At 45.9% G+C, this 19,949-nt stretch overlaps 1 protein-coding gene across 1 annotated transcript in view; it reads right to left on the bottom strand.

Annotated features, from left to right (window-relative positions):
• ITGA9 (integrin, alpha 9) overlaps positions 1-14,621 on the bottom strand; it is a gene marked incomplete at both ends in the record, with an annotated part of 125,147 nt that extends 110,526 nt beyond the window's left edge. The window contains 4 exons of the mRNA XM_008939477.1: positions 740-807; positions 7,704-7,827; positions 12,997-13,103; positions 14,494-14,621. Coding sequence (XP_008937725.1) covers positions 740-807; positions 7,704-7,827; positions 12,997-13,103; positions 14,494-14,621 — 427 coding nt within the window. The remainder of the gene's footprint in view (positions 1-739; positions 808-7,703; positions 7,828-12,996; positions 13,104-14,493) is intronic.
• Positions 14,622-19,949: the final 5,328 nt, after the last annotated feature.

Genomic DNA, 19,949 nt, shown 5'->3' with positions numbered 1-19,949 from the left:
CCATCAGTAGCACTGAATATATGGTAGGGGCTTGCCTGTTTGACCCAAAAAGCCATTTATCTGTGTTTCCTGCTCAGTGAGCTGCCATTGGGCTGAAGCAATGAAAGTTCAAAGATATCTTTTGAACTAGGGTAGCAAAGGAGGATTTAAAGCATGGGAACAGAAACAGGCTGGAGAGAACAGACAAGCCAGGAAACAGCTGCTGCTGGCTGAACATCCAGTTATCAGACAGTGCCACTGTGGCATCACTGCCTGTCTTCCCAGTTTACTCAAAAATCACCTTCTGCCATTTCAGAGAGGACACCTTTATTCTGCTTGTGTCAGGCTGGACAATAAATTCTGCAGATGAGAGCATATATAATTCGGAGTGAGGATATACTTAATATGTCAGTAACAGGAAGGCTGCCAGTGAAATAGTTTGGGGTTTTTTTCCTTAAAAAAAGCCAAACAAACAACAAATAAAAATAAAATAAAAATGAAATAAAAAAAAAACTGAAACATTACAAAATGTTTCATACATCAATACATGCACACATAAGGGAAGAAATTCATTAATGACATAACTGAAATGTGGCTGATTGATAGACTTCTATAGAAGTAAGAATGTGGTCTGTGAATGTGGAAACCCACCAATACATACATTCAGGAACAAATTCATCCTTGACATAACTAAAACATGGCTGAGAGGCCTCTGCAGAGGTAAGAACATGGCCTGGGAGGTGTGCACAGCCCTGCTCACCTCGGTGAAGAAGCCCGCGATTCCTGCCTGGCACGAGCCGTGCTCCTCCCCGTACTTCTTCTTGTACTCTGGAGGAGAGAAGGGAAGAAGACAAACCATGGTCATCCCCGGCACGACACATGCTCTCCACTGAGCTGTCTGCAGGGCTACAAGCACAGCCTGGAGAGGCAACAGCACGCAGGGCTCCAGGATTTTATCAATGGGTGTCCCACCACTGTGCACCATGGCAGCACCCCCATGTGCACCGGGGGGTAAAGCAAGGGGCCTGAGACTGTGGGGAGATGCTAATCGAGCAGTGTCACAGGAACATGACAACTGCACCATCACCACCTCAGTAAAGGGCCATCAGAACAGGTTCCACCTCTGGCAGCCAGATCAGCAAAGGAAGAGAGGAGCAAAAGGTGCTGCACATGCCCGCATGCCACAGACCCTGCTCTAGGAGCTGGAATCCTCAGACCCATTATTACCTCAGAGGAATAAAGTGATTTTCCTCTGCAATGGCTCTCACTAAAGCCCCATAAACATTACTGGTAGAGGGGTGGTTCAGGACAGCAGCCCCAGGAGGGTGGGGGGTGAGTGAGGAGAGGGCACTAAGTTTCTAAGTGATCAGACAACAGTCTTGTTTGAGGGATGCTCAGGTCTGCTCCCTTCCACAGCTCAAAGCTCCCAAGCAGCACCACTACAGCTTTTGTTTCTATATTTTATGTACTAATTGTGTCCTCTATCAAACCTGAGGAATTTTTACTTTATCTTTTTGAAGAAGGTGAAGAAAACATTTACAGAAATAACATTAAGTTCAGCAGAAGGTGGTGGGAAGAGGCCAGGGGAAAAAAAAAAAAAGAAAATCACTTTCCACCCTGCCTTAATCCAAATATTTTCATCTGAAACTTAGATCTGGATCAGAACCTTTGCAGGTTTTTTCCAGAGCATTATTTTCAAATATTTATCATGCTAATGAAGGCCCAGCTTCAGCATATTGCCACTTTCTGTATATTCCAGTAATTCAGGCTCCAAAACCACCCACCATATATCCTGGTAACTGTATGTTATTTATTTATGTTATTTTCTAAGTAAGCACCATTAACTCATTGCTAAATTATAAAAATTTTAATGACATCAATTAGCAAATAGCCTCTCTGAAACCAAGCAAGTGCCTTCTGAGTTGCAATTTATCTTATTAAACATGAAAAGGAATTAATTATAACCTGCTTCCTTCTCACAGGATCTTTTCAAAACACTGTATGTGTATATATACATAGACACCCCTTGTTGCCTCTTTATATATTATATATAGTCTCTTCCTAATATCATAAAGGTGCTCAGATGTTAAGGAATTTGCTGAGGTCACACCAGTTGCACAAGGGGAGGTTTAACTGAAGGGACCACGCAGGACATTGACTTGAACCACACATGACAGCCCAAATGCCTATGCCCTTGGCCAAGGCAGGGTGCTGCCAGAGCAGATTGGTGTCCCTGCAGACCAGGAGGGCCAGAGGCATGCTTGGGTTTCCCAGTGGGAATGCAGGACAACAATTCCACTGAGAAATGAAGCCTGTATTTGCTCATGACTATTCAGAAAATGCTGAGGCTCTGAATCACTACATCTCCACATAGAGACTCTCATAGAGCCAGGCACTCCTTGCCTGGAAAAAACAATATTTGTTTATTGATATGAGCATTTTTTTATTTGGAGAGCTGAGGAGATGAGGTTTCTCCCTCTGGCATTTCCTGAAAGCTAATGCTGTGCAGGTCCTGAAGGCTTTGCCTCTGCTCCAGCTGGATTCCCACCCTCGCCTACGGTGAAACCCAGCAAGTTCCATGCCCACCCCCTTCAGATGCTTCCACTTCCAGCCAAGGTTTCCCTTTTTCATGAGGTACTGAAGTGTGAACAGATCTTGCCTCTTCCCAATTTTGCACTTGATCTACTGTAACAGAAACAAAACGCTGCCAGCCACTGTGGACCTGGAGGTCTGGATTTATCCTCCTGCCTTACCCACTAAAGTTGGCAGGAGGCTTTTGAAAGGCTGGAGCTCAAGGCTTTAAAGACTGCCTTCTTAAATGCAACTTTACAGGACTTTTTTTTTTTGAATGGAGGGCTAGAAAGGCTCAGGCTGATGTTTAAAATTGCATTATGTTTGGCTCATGGTTTCTTTAAATGTCTCCTTCAAAAAAAAATACGCTGTTCAATTTGCTTTAAAATAAAAGAGGAAAATTTCCATGGGATATTTAATTTGCACAAGTAAAATATTTAGGTCAGGCAAGTAAGGACATACTGTTAACAAGGAATAGCAGCAGATTTAGCAAGGAACAAGGCAGTTATTGAAGGGTGGTTGATGGATCCTTAGCTTCGTGGGCTTGTGTTTAACAAACACACAAAATTGCTTTATTTCTTAGGATAAACAGAGGATTTTCCTCTGATAAAACAATACATGTACAAAAATTAAACCATTTCTCCAATCAAGTCAAAAAGCTTATTGAATTCACAGTACTGTATTACTATAAATTTTGCCAGCTTTAAAAGAAGAGACACCAAATGCAGATATAGGAATAACCTGAAACAAAAGACCAAACATCAGAAGACACAACATAGTTCATTTTCATCAGCAACATTAGAAAAGGAATAGAAAAACACACACATTATACTTTTCATTGTAAAGCAACAACAACCAAGAAATACTCTTTAAACTCAAGGAATGAGAAAGATTGAAATGGTTGTACAATGAACTGAGTTGGTACATCCACTGAAGCCCACACTTCTACAGACATTGTGGATTTATGTGATGTTGGATGGTTTTTATGTCACCTGCATTGCCAGTCCTATCTGCTTGATCTAATGGCCCTACTCTTCACTTCAATAACTAGTTATGTTTTGGTTGTAACAGTGGGTAAATAGGATGGCAGCATTTCAAGTGAATTCAGAGTTTGGATATAATCAGTGCTTCTGTGAACTGAAGAAAAGACATCAAAACATTTTAACTTAATAAATACCTGACAATACTTCCCAGGGAAAAATTTAGAGCTTCCAGAAAAAGAATAAATGGATGCATTACAGTACTGCAGTATGACACAGCAATGAGGCACAGCAATGACCATCCTTCCTCCCTGCAGGTATCAAGCCTCCATCCTATCATTATAGGATCTGAGCATATCACAAATACCCATCAATCTCTGCTCCTAACACCTTTGAGAGAGGAAAGAGCTTTAGTGACATTCTGAAAGAAAAAAAATGGAAGCAGAGAACCCCAAACACCCCAGATATTGAGGCTATTTGATCATTTAAAGCTTTACTGACACAGCTCACAGCTTCTGCACACCTGAGTAACAACATTGGCATGAGGCTACAGAAATTGCATCCAGTGGATTTGGTGGTTTCCATGTAGCCCCAGGCAATAACTGCTGTCCTGAACAGATCCCTTTGTTTCTAGATTTCTTTATTGTTCCTTGTCTGCCCACAGACTGCTGTGCACCCCCAACTACATGGACCACAAGCCACTGAAGTAACTCCTGTGGCAACAGCTGAGAGCAAAGCAGTAGGACAAGGCTGAGTCTGGAAGAGGTGGCTGCCTCTGCAACTTTGAAGACGTGCCATGAAAAAAAAATAAGCAAAAATGAGAAGATGTAAGTGGTCGTGGGTAGCCACAACATCTCAAGTTATAACAGAAGTAAGGCTGAGGAAGAAGTAATTGGATAAAACAATAAGCAAACAAAAAGGATAAGCTGTGACATGTGAGAATTCTGAAGGCAAATGCTCCTGAACTTCTTCTCTGAGCAAGCCTCTCTAAATGTCTCCAAGCAAATTTCAATGCCATAACAGCACAAGCTCCAGAGTGCAATAAAATCCTGTCTCTACCATCTCCACACATGGAAAGAAAGTGGGTAGTTACAGTAAACTATCATTTTTGCTGGAAGCCTCCTCCTGTCTTACAGGGCTTCACTACACTAGGAAGTAACAGTAGTAATCTTTCTGACCAAGCATTGTGGTATTGGGCTTGCACCACAAAGCAGGGATGTTTTGATGGCTCTCAGAAACCCAAATGTGGTCTGGACCCTATGGGAAAACTTGCTGATCCCTCCAGAGGCAAGGCATGTGAGCATCTGCTCTCCCCCTTATTTACTAACCAAAGGGTCCTTCAGACCTCCCCACGTCCACCACCAGCTCCTACCACAGAGGAGCAGGACACCATCCCAGCTTTCCCCATCAGCTGTGCTTCTCACAGTAGACATGGCCACCATCCTTCTTTGCAAACTGGATGCATTGGGGGAATGAAGAGTCAGCTGCCTTTTTTTTGGAAGGCTATTAAAACTACGGGAAAAATTAACCAAGTGAAAGCACTGCCTGGAAGGCTGTGGCTCCACACACCAGCTGTATGGGGAAGGATATCCAGCTCATATAAACCAGATTAGCTCCTGCTCAGAGATTGCATTTAACTATTAGCCTTGCTGCTGTTCCCATTAGCTCTCAATCACTTCCAGACTTCTGTCAGCCCTTTCAGGGAAGCTGGACAAAAATAAGATGGATTGAGACTACTACCATACAATTAGGAAATTTCCACTTCCTCCTTTGTCTTGAATTATTAAGCCTGCTCTATGTGGAGAGAAAACACACTGTATGCATTAAGTACGTCTGTCCCAAGGTCAGACTCCTCTCCCTTTCTGGCACAAGACTTTTGTTATACAGACAAACCAACTACCTCAAGGAGCACACACAGAGATGGGTGGATGCTGATGTGCACTCAACTGGCCTGCAGCCTTTGCCAGCTCTGGTTGTGAACCATGCAGCCACACCAGCCTCTCATGGGGCTTTCCACCTTAGCTGTCCTAATGATGGGGCTTCTGGAAACGAGCATGTACCTGCCTGGACCCATGCACACCTGGCAAGTCTTGGAGAAGACAAAGCCATTGGGACCTCAGCAGGCAAAGGGGCACTCCCCAGTGCTAGGACTTGCAGCCACAGGTCTGGAAGCCCCCCCAGCAACGGCCACAGATGCTGCACTATATACCATGCTCATTATCCCCATCAGACTGCTGCTTCTCCCCTTTGGACTGTTCTTCAGCATCAGTGGGGGAGAATTTCTTCTGCTGCTTCCAGAAAGGGAAGGAAAAACACTGCTACAAGGATGACTGCAACCTCATTTCACAGCACATCTCACACAACGAATCCCTTTGCAGGACATACCACAGCTATCTCTCCTTTGGAGCTTGTTTTATTGAAACCTAAAAGATCCACCCAAAACGCAGCCATCCCCCGTGACACTTGGTGATTTCATGTCTGATGGGGGGAAACCAGTCCCAAACCTCCAATTTTCACTCTAGCATGGAGTGAAATGAAGCCAGCATCGTACTGCACCGGCCCTGCCAACTTTCCACTGGCTGCTCTGTGTGTCCTAGGCCCACACATGTCTATTTTCTAGCAATTCCTGGCAAATATCCTGTCAGATTAGCAGCTCTTCTACTCCGAAGACATGACGCACAGAAAAACACAAGAGGTTCTTCTCTTCCAAAACCACCCCCTGGCCATGGCTTCAGGGGAGACACTTTTAAGGCAGCCCAGAAGCAGTGACACAGGCTTGGAGGGAGCCCCAGAAGTCTTTCTGCACGTGCACCTTGACCAAAAAGTTAATATCAGAGGATCTGCCTCAGTGTGAGGCCTTACCCTGATTTTGCTGACAGGAGCAAGGGGGAAAAAAAGAAGCCAAACAGTAGGAGGGTGCTCATGACAGGAAGGTTTGCATAGTTTATTTGCAACCTGCTGCAAAGCAGGTGGCATTGCTGGGTCAAGAGACTCAGAACCCCTCACATTTCAAATAATGACCAGTTTGGGGTCTGGGAGGTGCTTAGTGCATGACTGTGTGCCAGCTCCAGAAGGTGCATGGGTTTGTGGTAGCAGCTCCCTGAGAAAAGCCCCAAGGGAGGTGAGGAGCTGCCTCAGAAGAAAGAGTGAGCACAGAGTAGACAGTTCTGGCACAGAGCTTGCTGCACTGGCCACTGAAGTAGGACATGGACATTTGTCAGCAACAGCAAAACACTCCAGAACATCCACCACCTTATCCTTCTCCACCAATGTCAGCAACTAGCCTGCCACTGGCTGCTCCCAACTTTGGGCAGGGGGAGAAATGAGTAAAAGCAAATAAATGAATAAAAACAAATACATAAATAAAATCAGAGATCTTGTCCACAACAAACCCTGTTGCTTCTTGGTCTCCAAACTCCCATGCTGCCTTAGGTTCCTACAAGTGAGAGTGGAAAGATGGTGCCCAGGACAGGAGAAACCAAGAAAGTGCTTTCCTCAGATGTTTCTCCAAAGGCCAAGTAATCTTAAGAGATACCCATCTTCCTCCTAACCACACAATCATGCCTCTGGTTTGGTTAATGGCTCTTGGCCGAGAAGATGCTCTCTTCAGAAGTCTTTAGGAAAGGAAACAGGATGCAAGAGTCTCACATGCACCAAAGAGCTGGAAAATTAAAACATTGATGCTTTGGATTTTGAACAGAACCAATAGGCACAGCCACCCACTGCTCAAAGCTGGAGCCCTCCCTCTCCATGCACCCCAAATCCAGAGTTTGAGGATCCAAAACACCTTATGGCACCCAAAACACCTTATGGCACCCAAAACACAGCAGCAGTTCAATACAAACTCCTGCACAAGTCCCCCAAAGTGGGCAAGGTGTTAAGCAGCCTTTTCTTCCCCCCTCTATAGTCCTCTGACAAATCACAACACAAAAATGAAAGTGTTTCCATAAGACAAGCAAACTGTGGCACAGCAAGTCACAGGATCCCTTGGGTCATTGATCTTCATCCAAAACCCAACCACTAACCCAGCTGTGTGTGTTACCACAAAAACAAAAAAAATGTCAGTAGTGAGGGTGACTGTGGATGGTTTGGGAAATAAAGGGAAAAGAGCAGCTGTAAAATGAGAGTGCAGCAAGGGGGGTGAGCCCCACTGCCAGCCCCCTCACTGCTTACCTTCATAGCAGGGCAGGAGCTTCCTCCCCTTGGGCTGCAGGTTGGGGGGGATGATGTTGCAGAAGCCATGGGGCAGGATGTACTCTGTCTCGTAGTAGATGTTCTTCCAGCGGTGTGCACATGCCTGAACAGATCATACCACCTGTGTTACTGACCCAGAGCCACAGGACAGCCCTCCAGCCAAGGCTGAGCAGGACCTCTCAGCAACACCTGCCCCCACAACCCCTTGTCCTCCCCCTACATCCCACTCTTTCTAGGTGAAGTATCTTCTCACTGTTGTCTTCTGCAGCTCATGACACTGCCTGACCTGGCAGCTCAGATCTCAGCCTCCATGTCTACATGACAACAGGTCTCAGAGCAAGACAGAGACCCTGCTGGAGATTTCAAGATCACTCACTGTGTATGAATCCTCAGGGCCCTTGAAGCTTTTCTACCTGAAGATGCACCAACAGAACCCAGTCAAGCCAGAAAAGGGGAGAAAAACAGGCACAAAGACTTTGCAAATGCACATAAGAGGATCAGAACAGATGCTAAGACTCAAAAGGTTACTTCTGGTGACAGAAGAGGTGGGTCTTGCTTACTGGTAATGAATTTAGTGAAAATGGCAGAGAATTTCTGGCAACATCTTACCCTGCAGAACCAAAGCTACATCAGTCTCACCAGGACACTTGCTCCGTTCAACTGCCACACATAGGCACACACACAAGCAACGTGGAGCCTGCTTCACACCTTCCCAGAACCCCTCTGCTCCAAAGATTAACAGTGTATTGCTGCCAGACAAGCCACAAGTTGCCTGATGCTCAGGGGTTACTTGGAATAAGAGGAAATGAAACGTGGAACAGCAAGGGCTTTGAACTCGAGCACACGCCAGGACGTATCTCCAGCTGGCCCAAGTCACTGAAGTCACCATAGCTGTGACAATTTATGTCACTTAAGGCTTGGTCCCATGTGAACAGAGCAGCCTCCGTTCTACAAATCATCTCCTCTTCTGGGAAGCTGCATCAGTCCCCTTCATGACCCCCACATTTGACCCTATCCTCCCCAGGTGGGCCACCCTCTGTCCTCCTTCCCTGTGTGCCACCCCACTGTTCTGCCTCAGCACCCCAGAGCTGCCCATGGGAGCATCCTGACACCATTAAAAACACACACGGGTAAGACAGGCACAGCTGTCCCACCTACCCAGTAAAGGACCTGGGAAGCTCATCAACCACTGGGAAGCTCAAAATTTGGTCCAGCAGCTAACACAGGTCCCTTCCCATACACTTAACCCCAGAAAGACCTATGAGAGTACAGAGTACAGCACCCTAAAGACATGTGCCATTAAAGTGACAGTCAAGTCCACCCCAACTCCGGATATAAACTCAAACAGGCACAGGCCAAGAGTATTTTTTAAAATTATGGGAAGATAAATAAAGGATTGTGATACTGTAAATTCCTTGACGTTATATATCTCGGGAACTGCGAGGGACTCACATAAATTAACCAGCTAATCTCTCCCAGAGGAGCAGAGAGGATAGAGGAGGAGAGAGCAGCAGCATTTCATCACGAGCAGGAGGCTTTGCTCAGGAGTGAGGTGCAGAGGCCAAGGAAGATAGAACAATATAAGGAGGAAAAAAAAAACCAGGAGCTGCTTTTACATTCAAAAGCAACTGGAGGCCATGGGCTCAGTTTAGATGTTCTGGGCACACTTACCTCATCTGTTAGGGTTTGGGTTTTGCCTCTGTTTTTTTTTAATGATTACTTTTCTGCCCCTTCATCACCCTGTGGATTGAGGGGTGCTACAGATCACCAGTGACTGCCTGAGCCTGTGGACAGCTCATAACCGTAGCTCCAAGAGACAAGTTCCACCTCAATTATCTCAGCAGGGGCTCCCCCAGACTCCCCCACCCCACAGCTGCAGAATTTGACATTTTCCCAACAAACAGGAGTTCAGCAGCTCCTCTTCCTCCCTGAAACTCATTCCTTTGCAGCCAGCCAACCAGTACATTTGTCTTCCTGCCACAGAAAATCTCCTTCACAGCTGCTTTTGGTTCTTTTGCCTTCCCAAAAATCATATAATGCTTAGGGCTGGAAAGGACCTTTAAATGTCATCTAGCCCAACCCCTCTTCAGTGAGCAGGGACAGATGTTTAGCAGGGACCACATACTGTAATCAAACATTGCTCAGGCAAGGTCATGTGCTACCAAAGGTGGCTACAGCCTTCCTCCTTCAATGGCACACACCTAAAGAGGTCAGGTGAACAGAGATGAATCATCTGAATTTGATGCTGTGGAGAGGGTTTTTCTGTGGGTTATTTCTCCTAAGGTGATGGCAAACAACTGACAGCTTACACGTCCTTTCTTAGACACAAGCCATAGGCAAGTCCTTGTGCAACGAGGAACCATCAGCTGGCACATTCTGGTGCTCAGCAGCTGCTGCTGGGGCATGGACTCCAGTGCTGCCATGGAACAGGGAAGAAAGGATGCAAATGCCTGAAGCAACCCTTGAGGTCACATCTCAAATATGGTGTTTGGTTCTGAGCCCCTCACTACAAGAAGGATACTGAGGTGCTGAAGTGTGTTCAAAGAAGAGCAACAAAGTTGGTGAGGAGTCTAGAGAACAAGACTTACAAGGAGCAGCTGAGGGAACTGGGATTGTTTAGCATGGAGAAAAGGAGGCTCAGGGGAGAACTTCTCACCCTCTGCAACCCCCTGAAATGAGGTTGTAGCCAGGTGGCAGTTGGTCTCTTCTCCCTGGTAAAAGGTGATAGGACAAGAGGAAACAGCCTCAAGTTGCACCAGGGGATGTTTAGGTTGGACATTAGGAAAAATTTCTTCACTGGAAGGGTTGTTAAGCTCTGGAACATGCTGCCCAGGGCAGTGGTGGAGCTCCCATCCCTGGAGGGATTTAAAAGACATGTAGATGTGGTGCTGAGGGACGTGGTTTAGTGGTGACTTGGCCGTGCAGGGTTAACAGCTGGACTCTGTGATCTCAAAGGTCTTTTCCACACTAAACGACTCAATAATTCTATGAAAAGAAAAGGCTTCTGGGCAAAGCACACAGAGGTCTCTGCTGATGGCAGACACAGCATCCCTGAAAGACAATGAACAGGCCATTCCAGAACCACAGCCACTCCACTCTGTTGTGCACTGCACACCAGCCATGGGCTTTGCACTGTAGGAGAAGCAACAGCAGGGACCCAGGCTTCACTTCAGAGGCTGAGTGTCCCACCCAAATGCATGGTCCTTACAGAGCACTCTGCTGGCTCCCGAAGTCAGAGTCCAAGCCAGGGACTCGAGCAACCTGCTGCTGCCAGCCCAATTCTGGTTTGCCCTCCCCTCAGAGGACTTTGGCTTTGCTGCAGTGATGAGGTTTCTTACAGACACGCACAACACCACTAAATGTGCCTGTAAGGCAACTACTTAAAATGAAAAGTAGCAACAGTTGATAAAAACCACAGACTAATGACAGACGTGGCAGGTATTTAGGAAGAACAACTCTGAAGGATGATGGCTTATTTCCAAATCATAATGCACTGTCCCTGGTTCCTCTCTCACCAAAAGCAATAGGAGGACTTTTGCCATTTCAGCTGGGCAAGAGCTGCCCATCTCAGCTCTATTATTGCAGCCCTTGGATTAATGCAAATATTGACTGATAGCATACCCAAGGACAGGAAGCCACCAAACAGCAAAGTCAGAGCTTTCTTAGCTAATCTTACTTCTTCATTTATTTAAATCCTCATTCTTTGATGCTCTTCTACTTAAATCCATCACACAAACAAAACTCTGATTCAGTAACATGCTGGCACAACATGGGCTCAAACACAACCCACTTTTCTCCAAATTTCAGCTAAAGCCCCTGTGCACACTCCTCACCTTCCCCACAGCCCTTTCCACTGGAGTTGGCACTCTTACCAGGCAGTTGGGGAAGGCTGATAAGACAGAAATTGAGGCCACTGAGCAGTTTCAAAGCAAAAGCAACAACTTCCTTGTACCATCCACAGTTAAACTGTGGGAGCAATTCCTCAAACACAGGATGTCAAGGGCACAAATAGTTCACATGGGTTTAAAAAGGGACTACCTGTATTTATGTAAAAAATACCCATCCAGGGCTACTGACCACAAAGATACCTCTTAAAGGAGTTCCTGGAAGAGGTTAAGTAATGCCTGATAATATAGACTGCACACTCCTAAATGCAGGGAATCCCTCAGGAGAGTCAGCTATTAATTTTGTTAAAAAGCTAAAAATTTGCAGATTCAGCCATGAACACTCAGACATGTCTTCTCAGAACAACAGTTCCTCGTAAGAGTTTCAGAGAAGTGCCACATTCTAAAGAAAACTGATCTTTAAAATCAGAAGAGCACACGTATTAAAAGCCATCTGCTTATGGGAGAGCACTTGCCACATACATTGTGCACAACATTTGGTTGCCATTTTCTTTTTTCTGGTTGCCATTCCTGCAGCCAGGCTTGCTCCAGGAGACAGTGAGAACCCAACCATAGATGGAGGCGTTCAAAAAAACATGTAGATGTGGCACCTGGGGACATGGTTTAATGGTAGTGTTTGGTGATGGACTTGATGATCTTAGATGTCTTTTCCAACCTTAATGATTCCATGTAAACACAAGTACTGATCACAATATGCCCACGTATTTCAAAAAGCTTTTTGCCCAGCTCTCTTTATGATTATTTTTCCCAACACAGGAAATGTTTTGCAAAGATGAACTCCTCATCCCAAGGATCACATCTGCTCTCCTTGACCTGTCAATGTGCACGGTAACCATATCAAAGCCAACAAGGCCACCCACATACAACTAAGCCATCTGTACTGACAACTCTTCTGCCTTGTTAATGGAAAATTAGGCTACATAAAGGGGAAAAAAAAATATCACCACAAAGACTCATCTTACATTTTTCACTGTAAGTTCTGCCATGAAATATGTTCTCTCAAGGAAAACGGAGGCGTATATATTCCCTACAAAAACACAGGCAAACGACAAGAAAGAACAAACTGGCAGGTACCTCCCAGACAAAGTTCTATTTGTTCGGTTCAAAGATTTAATCCTTCAGATTTAGGAGGAAGCCCTTGGGTGACACAAGTCAGGTGTGACAGCTTTGAAGTCTTCCCTCTATAAATAAAGCTTTCTGGCTGGAGCTCACTTTCCCTTCCGCTCGAAGGAAGGGACTACAGGATTTGCTGCCTGCAAAGCTGGGCTCTGTCAGTCACTGCCAAACACATTAATCCTGACGTGTTTAGCATCAGAGTCAGACAGCAGCAACGGTCTGAAGGAGATCAAAGCAAAGAGTGGACTTACCAGCACACTTCCACCAGCCTTTGGCTGCCTAGCCAGGCTCACGCCCATCCATTCATCATCCCTGTCTTCTTTGCAGGTCTTGCCACAGAGCGCGCCCCGAGAATTGCCTGCAGAAGGAGGGGAGAGGCAGCAAGGCAAGAAGACATGAGTTCTAGATGCTCACCAAAGAATCCCTACAAGAGACGGGATTGCCCATCAAATACCTGCCTGACAGTGCTTTACTTTTCCCTTTTTGCAGGTCTTGCCACAGAGCGCGCCCCGAGAATTGCCTGCAGAAGGAGGGGAGAGGCAGCAAGGCAAGGAGACATGAGTTCTAGATGCCCACCAAAGAATCCCTACAAGACATCATCAAATACCTGCTTGACGGTGCTTTTCCTTTCCCTTTCAAACTGATTGTTAGTCCTTCCATGCATTAATCAGGGTGATGCTCTCTTGCTAAGCACTACACAAATACACAGTAGAGAACAGACCCTGCCCTAAACAGCCAGCAGCTCTTACAGCTTGTCCACAGCTCTACTTGAACAAACCATCCAGCTGAAGTCAACTGGAGAGATGTTAGATTGCCCACAGAATGCAATCAAAGCAAAAATCACTCTTGAAAATGAGATCTGGGGCTCTTAAAAAAAAAAAATTGAGGCCTAAATCTTTAATCCTGCCGGGCAATATTCACAGCTCCATGAAAGACAGTTTATATTACAGCAGCAGGACAAGTCAAACTTAGCCAAAATGTGTAAGCTTCACAAAAATAAATTCTAGTCACAAAAATATGAACAATACTAACATGCCTTTTTCATAGGCAGAGAAAGTAGTAACATGCACATCACCATGAAAATCAAAACATTAAAAGGCTTCAATTTGCTCCATCAAAATCCAGCACAAGGTCTTAGATCAGAGCCTTACTTTAGGATTCCACCTTCCCCCAGGTCAGACAGTACATTAGAGAATGCAGAGTTCACCCTGAACACGTGCAATAGCCTACAAGCACAGCTCACACCAGGAAATTCACTTCAGTTAGCACAAAAAGCAAACCCAAGGAGTGATTTCCTGCATTACAAGGGAACCCACAGATGGCCAGGTTGGTAACACCACCACACACCACAGACCCACCACCGCATCACCCGAGGTCATCCCACGCACCCTCAGCAGTGCTCCAGGCAACTCAAACCCCACCGAGGCACTGCCAAGTCACACTGGGGCAGGTGGAGAAAAGACAGTGACTCAGGGTAAGCATGGAAAACCCACCTTTGCCTGGTTACTTGCTGGAAAGAGCGAGCAAGGACACTGGGAGGACACCAGCACCTACTTTATAATGCTCAAGAGAGTATAACACCTTTGCTGCTGGTGCTCAGTATCCATCAGGAGAGGCTGATGAATCCCTCTCAGTGTTCTGGTGCCTCCCTGAAGCTGGCAGGAGGATCACGAGCCGTTTAGATTGGTTTGGGATTTTTCATTTGTTTTTCCCCTCCATCTCCCACCCCAAGCATCGTAACTACCTACCTCGACCCATATCTAGTTCTGTGCATCTTCTGTCAGGATTGGTATGGACTCGACATTTAAACACTGCTCCTGGGGACTGAACAGAGGTGCTGTATTTAGATTCTGCCTTGGGAGCACCAACCAAGACCCTGGAAACCAAAAGCAAAGTAACAAGTGATTAATTTCACAGGAAAAGGAAAAAAAATAACAAACAACAGCATGAGCTGCCTCAGCAGAAGGACTTTCTCCAGCAACCTTGTAAACTGATGACATTGACTCACAAACTGAAAACATCACACACAGTAAAGGCATTTTTCTCCAGTGAAGCCACAACTAGTTTGATTTCCATTAGGATTGTAACACATTTAAAGCATGACCCCATCCCCAAAAGCATTTAGGAAAGCTTTGGGACAGACAAGAGCAGCTGCATCCATTTTTCCTCAGTTTTAACTATACCCCTATCAACCCAAGAACCCACAAGATCTAGTGCACACACCCATGAGAGGATGAAATCTGAACCTGTGTGCTTGCCAGCCAGCCAAAGATTAATAAGCTTGTTTAAAAAGTTGAGGCGCCCTGTTCTCAGAACACTTTAGGTAGCTACAGCTTGAAAAAAATAACAACAAAAACACCCAACCAACAACACAGGAGCAAACCTCCTGCAGCACAGGTTGCTATCAACCACTGTCTGTCACTCAGGCTGTGGAGACTACACCCGGGCTGTTTATCTCCTGTGAGAGCTGGGGGCTCTGGGAGCCACCAAGGCACAAGCTCTGACCATAGGGTTCCTCAACCATCTTCCTCACCTGGCTGTGAGCCCAGCTTTGGGCACGTGAGGATGAGGAGGGAGGTTAAGCAGGAGGAAGGCAGCTCCAGGGAAGTGCTGGGAGCACCAGGTAGTTCAGTATCAGGTTTGCCAGCACCCCTGCACCGTGAGGCAGGGCAGAGCTTCTGCCTGCAACAAAATCCTCACTGAAGTTCAGCCCGGGACTGGAACCAAGGACAACCACCTCTAAAAAGAGTCCAGCACTCACATCTGTGGATCCAGCCAGCCCGCTACTTGGGAGGCAGCAGCTGACCAAGGAGACACTGTTATTGCTTTGCCCACTAAAGGGAAAAAGAGCTAGTGGTGCAAAGTCAGTCTGCGTGCCCAGCCCACCCACAGCACCAACAGGCAGCCCAGCACAAGCCCCCAAATAGGAGCTTTCTCCATTTTAAACAACTTCTTCATCCTCCAATTTAAAGTCCCATCCCCAACTACCACCCATCACCACCACCCCAACAAACACAGGGAGACCCGAGGCACAAAGCATGCACGTGTGCAGGGTCAACCTGAGCCACCTGGGAGAGCAGCTCCTGCATCAGAGTCTGGTCTGCACCAAACAGCCACCCCCTACACGCTTCCCTGGATGCAACACAACTGTCCCAAAAAGAAGAGAAACCCCTAACACCAAGTGACCATTTTCCCCAAAGTTTCACGAGCTGAGCTGCATCACTCAGAGAAGTTTGGGGCTGCACTCTACAACGCCCATCATGTTTTCACAAGTGAGAAGAATTAACGGCTGAAATACTTAAGTTGCTAAAATCTACAAAGCCTGCACACATTAGGGAGCGAGCTCAGAGGAGCCTGAAATCATAGCTCCAAGTGGAAATCCCACCAGGCAGAAAATCAAATGCCAATCACTGCACTTCCACAGGCGATGAATGCGTGTCATTCACTTATTGACATTCATGAGGTCTAACAAAAATAAACAAGGGGGATATTACCAGCTTAAAGAGTTAGGGGTTCAAATTGCAAATGGCAAGAAACTGTTTCTTTGACCTGTTATAACAATAAAATAACGTGGGCCACACTGACCTCCAGTTTAAAAGAAGCTTTGCTCTAACCTAAGAAAAGTCATTAGTGCAGCAGGCAGCTTGGGTTGCAGAACGCAAGATGGAGATGAAGGAGCCTGAATCACAAAGACTCTGCAGCTCTCTTTAAAAAGCTGAATAGGAAAAATTGATAATTAATGATCTGAGTAGGCTACTGGCACAGAGAATATTGCTGTCTTGAGCAAATACACCTTTCAAAAAGAAAACCTGTTGCCATTTCTCCCTGTGGACTGAGCAGAAGGAAGCAGCCAGGAAAGACAACTGGTGACGTGTGCCAAAAGCAAATTTTTTTAGGTTGTCCTGAATGTCCACACATTCAAAACTGATGTTTCAACTACATCACACACTGTGTCATCTTAGGATCTTGTCTCATCCTTTCACTCTTACACCTAGACCTCAGCAGGTGAGACCTTCGCAGATCTCCCGTCCCTTCTGACATGGCCCATGCTCTGGTCATCTTCAGGAGATGGGAAGTTTTCTGACAGTTCACACGCATTTTGGTTGATCAAGTTGGTGTCTGCCACATACCACTTAGTCCAGTTTTATTCAAAGGTTTGAGGCTGGAGTATTTCCTTTGTTGAGAGTCCTTTCCTCATTCACTAGTTTCTGTAGGCAACAGCTTAGCTGTCAGAAGAAAGTCACCTATTGAACATTCCTGAGCCTTTGGAGGAGACCTGGATAGGAGACTCACTCACATCCAAATATCCTGGGACTCATCCAGCAAAACAAACACCTGCTTTGCATCTCCCCTACCTATTAAAACACCTTTGAAATGTTTTGTAATTTCTCTGGAAGGATGGTGCAACCAGAGAAGGTGTTTATCGAGCCAGAAACACATTTCAAAACAAGAGAGTCAGACAGTCTCCAGCAGTACAACCCATATCCTCTTGCTATTATCAGGCAACCTTCCAATATATTCCAACTAACTTAACCAGCTCTTGTTTAACATAGCCTAATTCTGTGGTAGTTTTCCAGTGCTGCTATAGGACTACTTAGGTTGTCAGCAAGGCAGCACCAGCAGTTCTCCAGCCTTTTGCCAAAAAGATTTGCAGAGATCATCCATGAGTGCCAGCTACACCACAACTGTACAGCTCTGCAGGAATCCCCTAAGATATTTGTGAGTAGCTGCATGAAGACACCTGGAAGGGGAAATCCCATCACGAGGAAGGGATTCTTTCCCTTGTGAAAAGAACCGAGGGCAGTAGGAGTGGGGGTTGGGGCCATTTTAGGGCCACTTTTGCTTGATGTGCACAGAGCTCTGTGAGCCAGCTACCGGGGTCTAAACTGACACGAGGAGCAGTAGGTAGAGAGGCCACTTAACCTTCTCTTCTTGCACTCACACTCACAGGATCAAAGGGAAATGCTCCCATCCCTATGGAGACAACTACACAGCTTCGTGGCCAGAAACCACCACGCTGCAGCAGCCAATCTTAATGGATGACAAGAAGCCTTTTTGGCCACGCAGACATCCACACCTCCTTAAAATTACTTCCTGCAGAACGGTAACTATCTCTTTGGTGGTGATTGACCCTTGGGACACACAGATTTGGAAATTAAGTGCTGCATTTAGCAGAAAGAAGAGTGAACTAACATGTCAAGCTGACTGACCTCGTGGAGAGATGCCAAGCACACGAAGCAGCAGCCTGCAGCATGCCAGCAGTGATGGGGCAACCACAGCTCAAGGGCTGGGGAGTGGAGGTACCTCACCTCACTGCAATGTTAAGTGGCAAAGAAAAAAAAATGTCTTGAAATATCCTCACATACCACAGCGGATTTCAAAAGCAGCACCAGAGGAAGGTGCACCACCAGCATAACCCAGCTGAGCTTCTCCCCTGCTGAAAGGTCTCTGTCACTGTCTAAGCCCTCGAAATGAAAACCCCTGTGGTTCACTCACTATGTGCAAAGCAAGAAGCTGGAAGGCTGTTATTTGGGTAGCAAATGGATGACCTGTGACCACCAAGAGCAAGCCCAGGTTCCTCCAAACACCACGGCAGCACCTACAGCATCACCACAGCATTGACACAGCACGGCATCACTAACACAACACCCAGCCTCCACGGGGCCAGGCTGTCCCCACATCTTCCTTCTGGTTGCACCCAAGTACCTCATGCACCAACAGCACATATCCATCAGCCCAAGGTGCAGAACAACCTTTGTTATTTCAGCAGCAGCACAGTCCAGGGAAGATCCAAAGGCGTGAAGGAGCAGCACAGAAACCAGACTCATTCCTTATTGTAACACTCACAGCAGGACACCACGCAGCTGAACTGACTCTATTGCTTCTCCATCCCAGATCATATTGCCAGAAAGGATAAAGCTGTTACCCTGGACTTGCCGAGGGATTTTGGGGTGTCAGCAAGAAGGAGGCACAGGGAGGGGAAAGGAGAGAGGTAAAGTAACAGTTTTAGAAAAAAAAAAAAACAGGTCTACAATGTCACATTAACATTTTTTTTTCAGTGGGGCAAAATTGGCATTTGATTCTTCAACTGTCTGAAGGAAAGCAGAGAGAGCAGCATTCTTGGTCGCTTTGTAGGGTCTTTACTCCAAGCTTCAAAATTATATCCAGAGAACAGAAGCACTTTGGCTTGTCTCTGCTCCAAATGCAAGCAGCCACCTGGTTCTTTACTCGACTGAAAATGGCAACGATGGAGAACTGGGTAAATCTTTCAAGATTTACAGTCATAAAACCCACTTAAGGAAGGAAAAGGAGACTTTGTCAGAAATGCAATAACCCCAGCACATCTGTGATGAGAAACTTTTCTTCAGATGAAAACAGCTCAAAACCAGCTCCTAAAAGGAAGCGTCGTTACAATTAACTATTTCAAGCAGGTCAAAGGCACTGACTTACTCCACTGTCACAGTGGAGGCTGAAAACTCCTATTCCACTACAACCCTGTGTGCAGGGCTGCGTGGCAGCCTGGCTACTCCCATTCATCCAATGCAATATTTCAAATCAGATATTCCCCCTTTTTCTCTCTTCCTGTGAGAATATTTGGCTCATATAAATCCTCGAGAATGATCAAACCCTGAATTGGTTTCCTGGAAACCTGCAGGACTATGGCTGATAATGGGTGGGTGCCTTTGTGGTGCTGGAAACCACCCAGCTGGAACACTGAACCTGAAGAGCTGGCCACTACAGATACAGTTTTAATACAAAACGGTGACTCCAGACACACACACACATAGACACACATTTACACACAAGAATAGGCTACTGAGAGTAACACACTCCAGCTAAGAAGCTCTCATGATCAGAAGTACACTAGGTGAAGAGTGGATGCCAATATTCACAGCAAGAATATCAAGTTCAACAGCCTGAACTATCACAACAACACTCTCAAATGCTTGAGAAGAGTTTAAATGTGTTAAATAAAGTTAGATAGGCAGAACCCTATCAGCCTCAGGTATGATCAAACACATTTTTGCTAGCTCACACAGTGCTCAGCTCACCATGCAAGCCATGAATACCCAAAACATTACTGTCTGAAGTTAAGAGGAGCTATATACTACAATGGGATAAATAAAAAAACACTTTTAATGCATATTCCCCATACCAGACTTCAGCCTTTTCCCAGAATAGCCACATTTGAAAGAGAAGAGAG

The sequence above is a fragment of the Merops nubicus genome, unplaced genomic scaffold, assembly GCF_000691845.1.
Source record: "Merops nubicus isolate BGI_N331 unplaced genomic scaffold, ASM69184v1 scaffold294, whole genome shotgun sequence".
NCBI classification, from domain to species: domain Eukaryota; kingdom Metazoa; phylum Chordata; class Aves; order Coraciiformes; family Meropidae; genus Merops; species Merops nubicus.
This window is presented reverse-complemented; position numbering and strand designations above follow the sequence as displayed.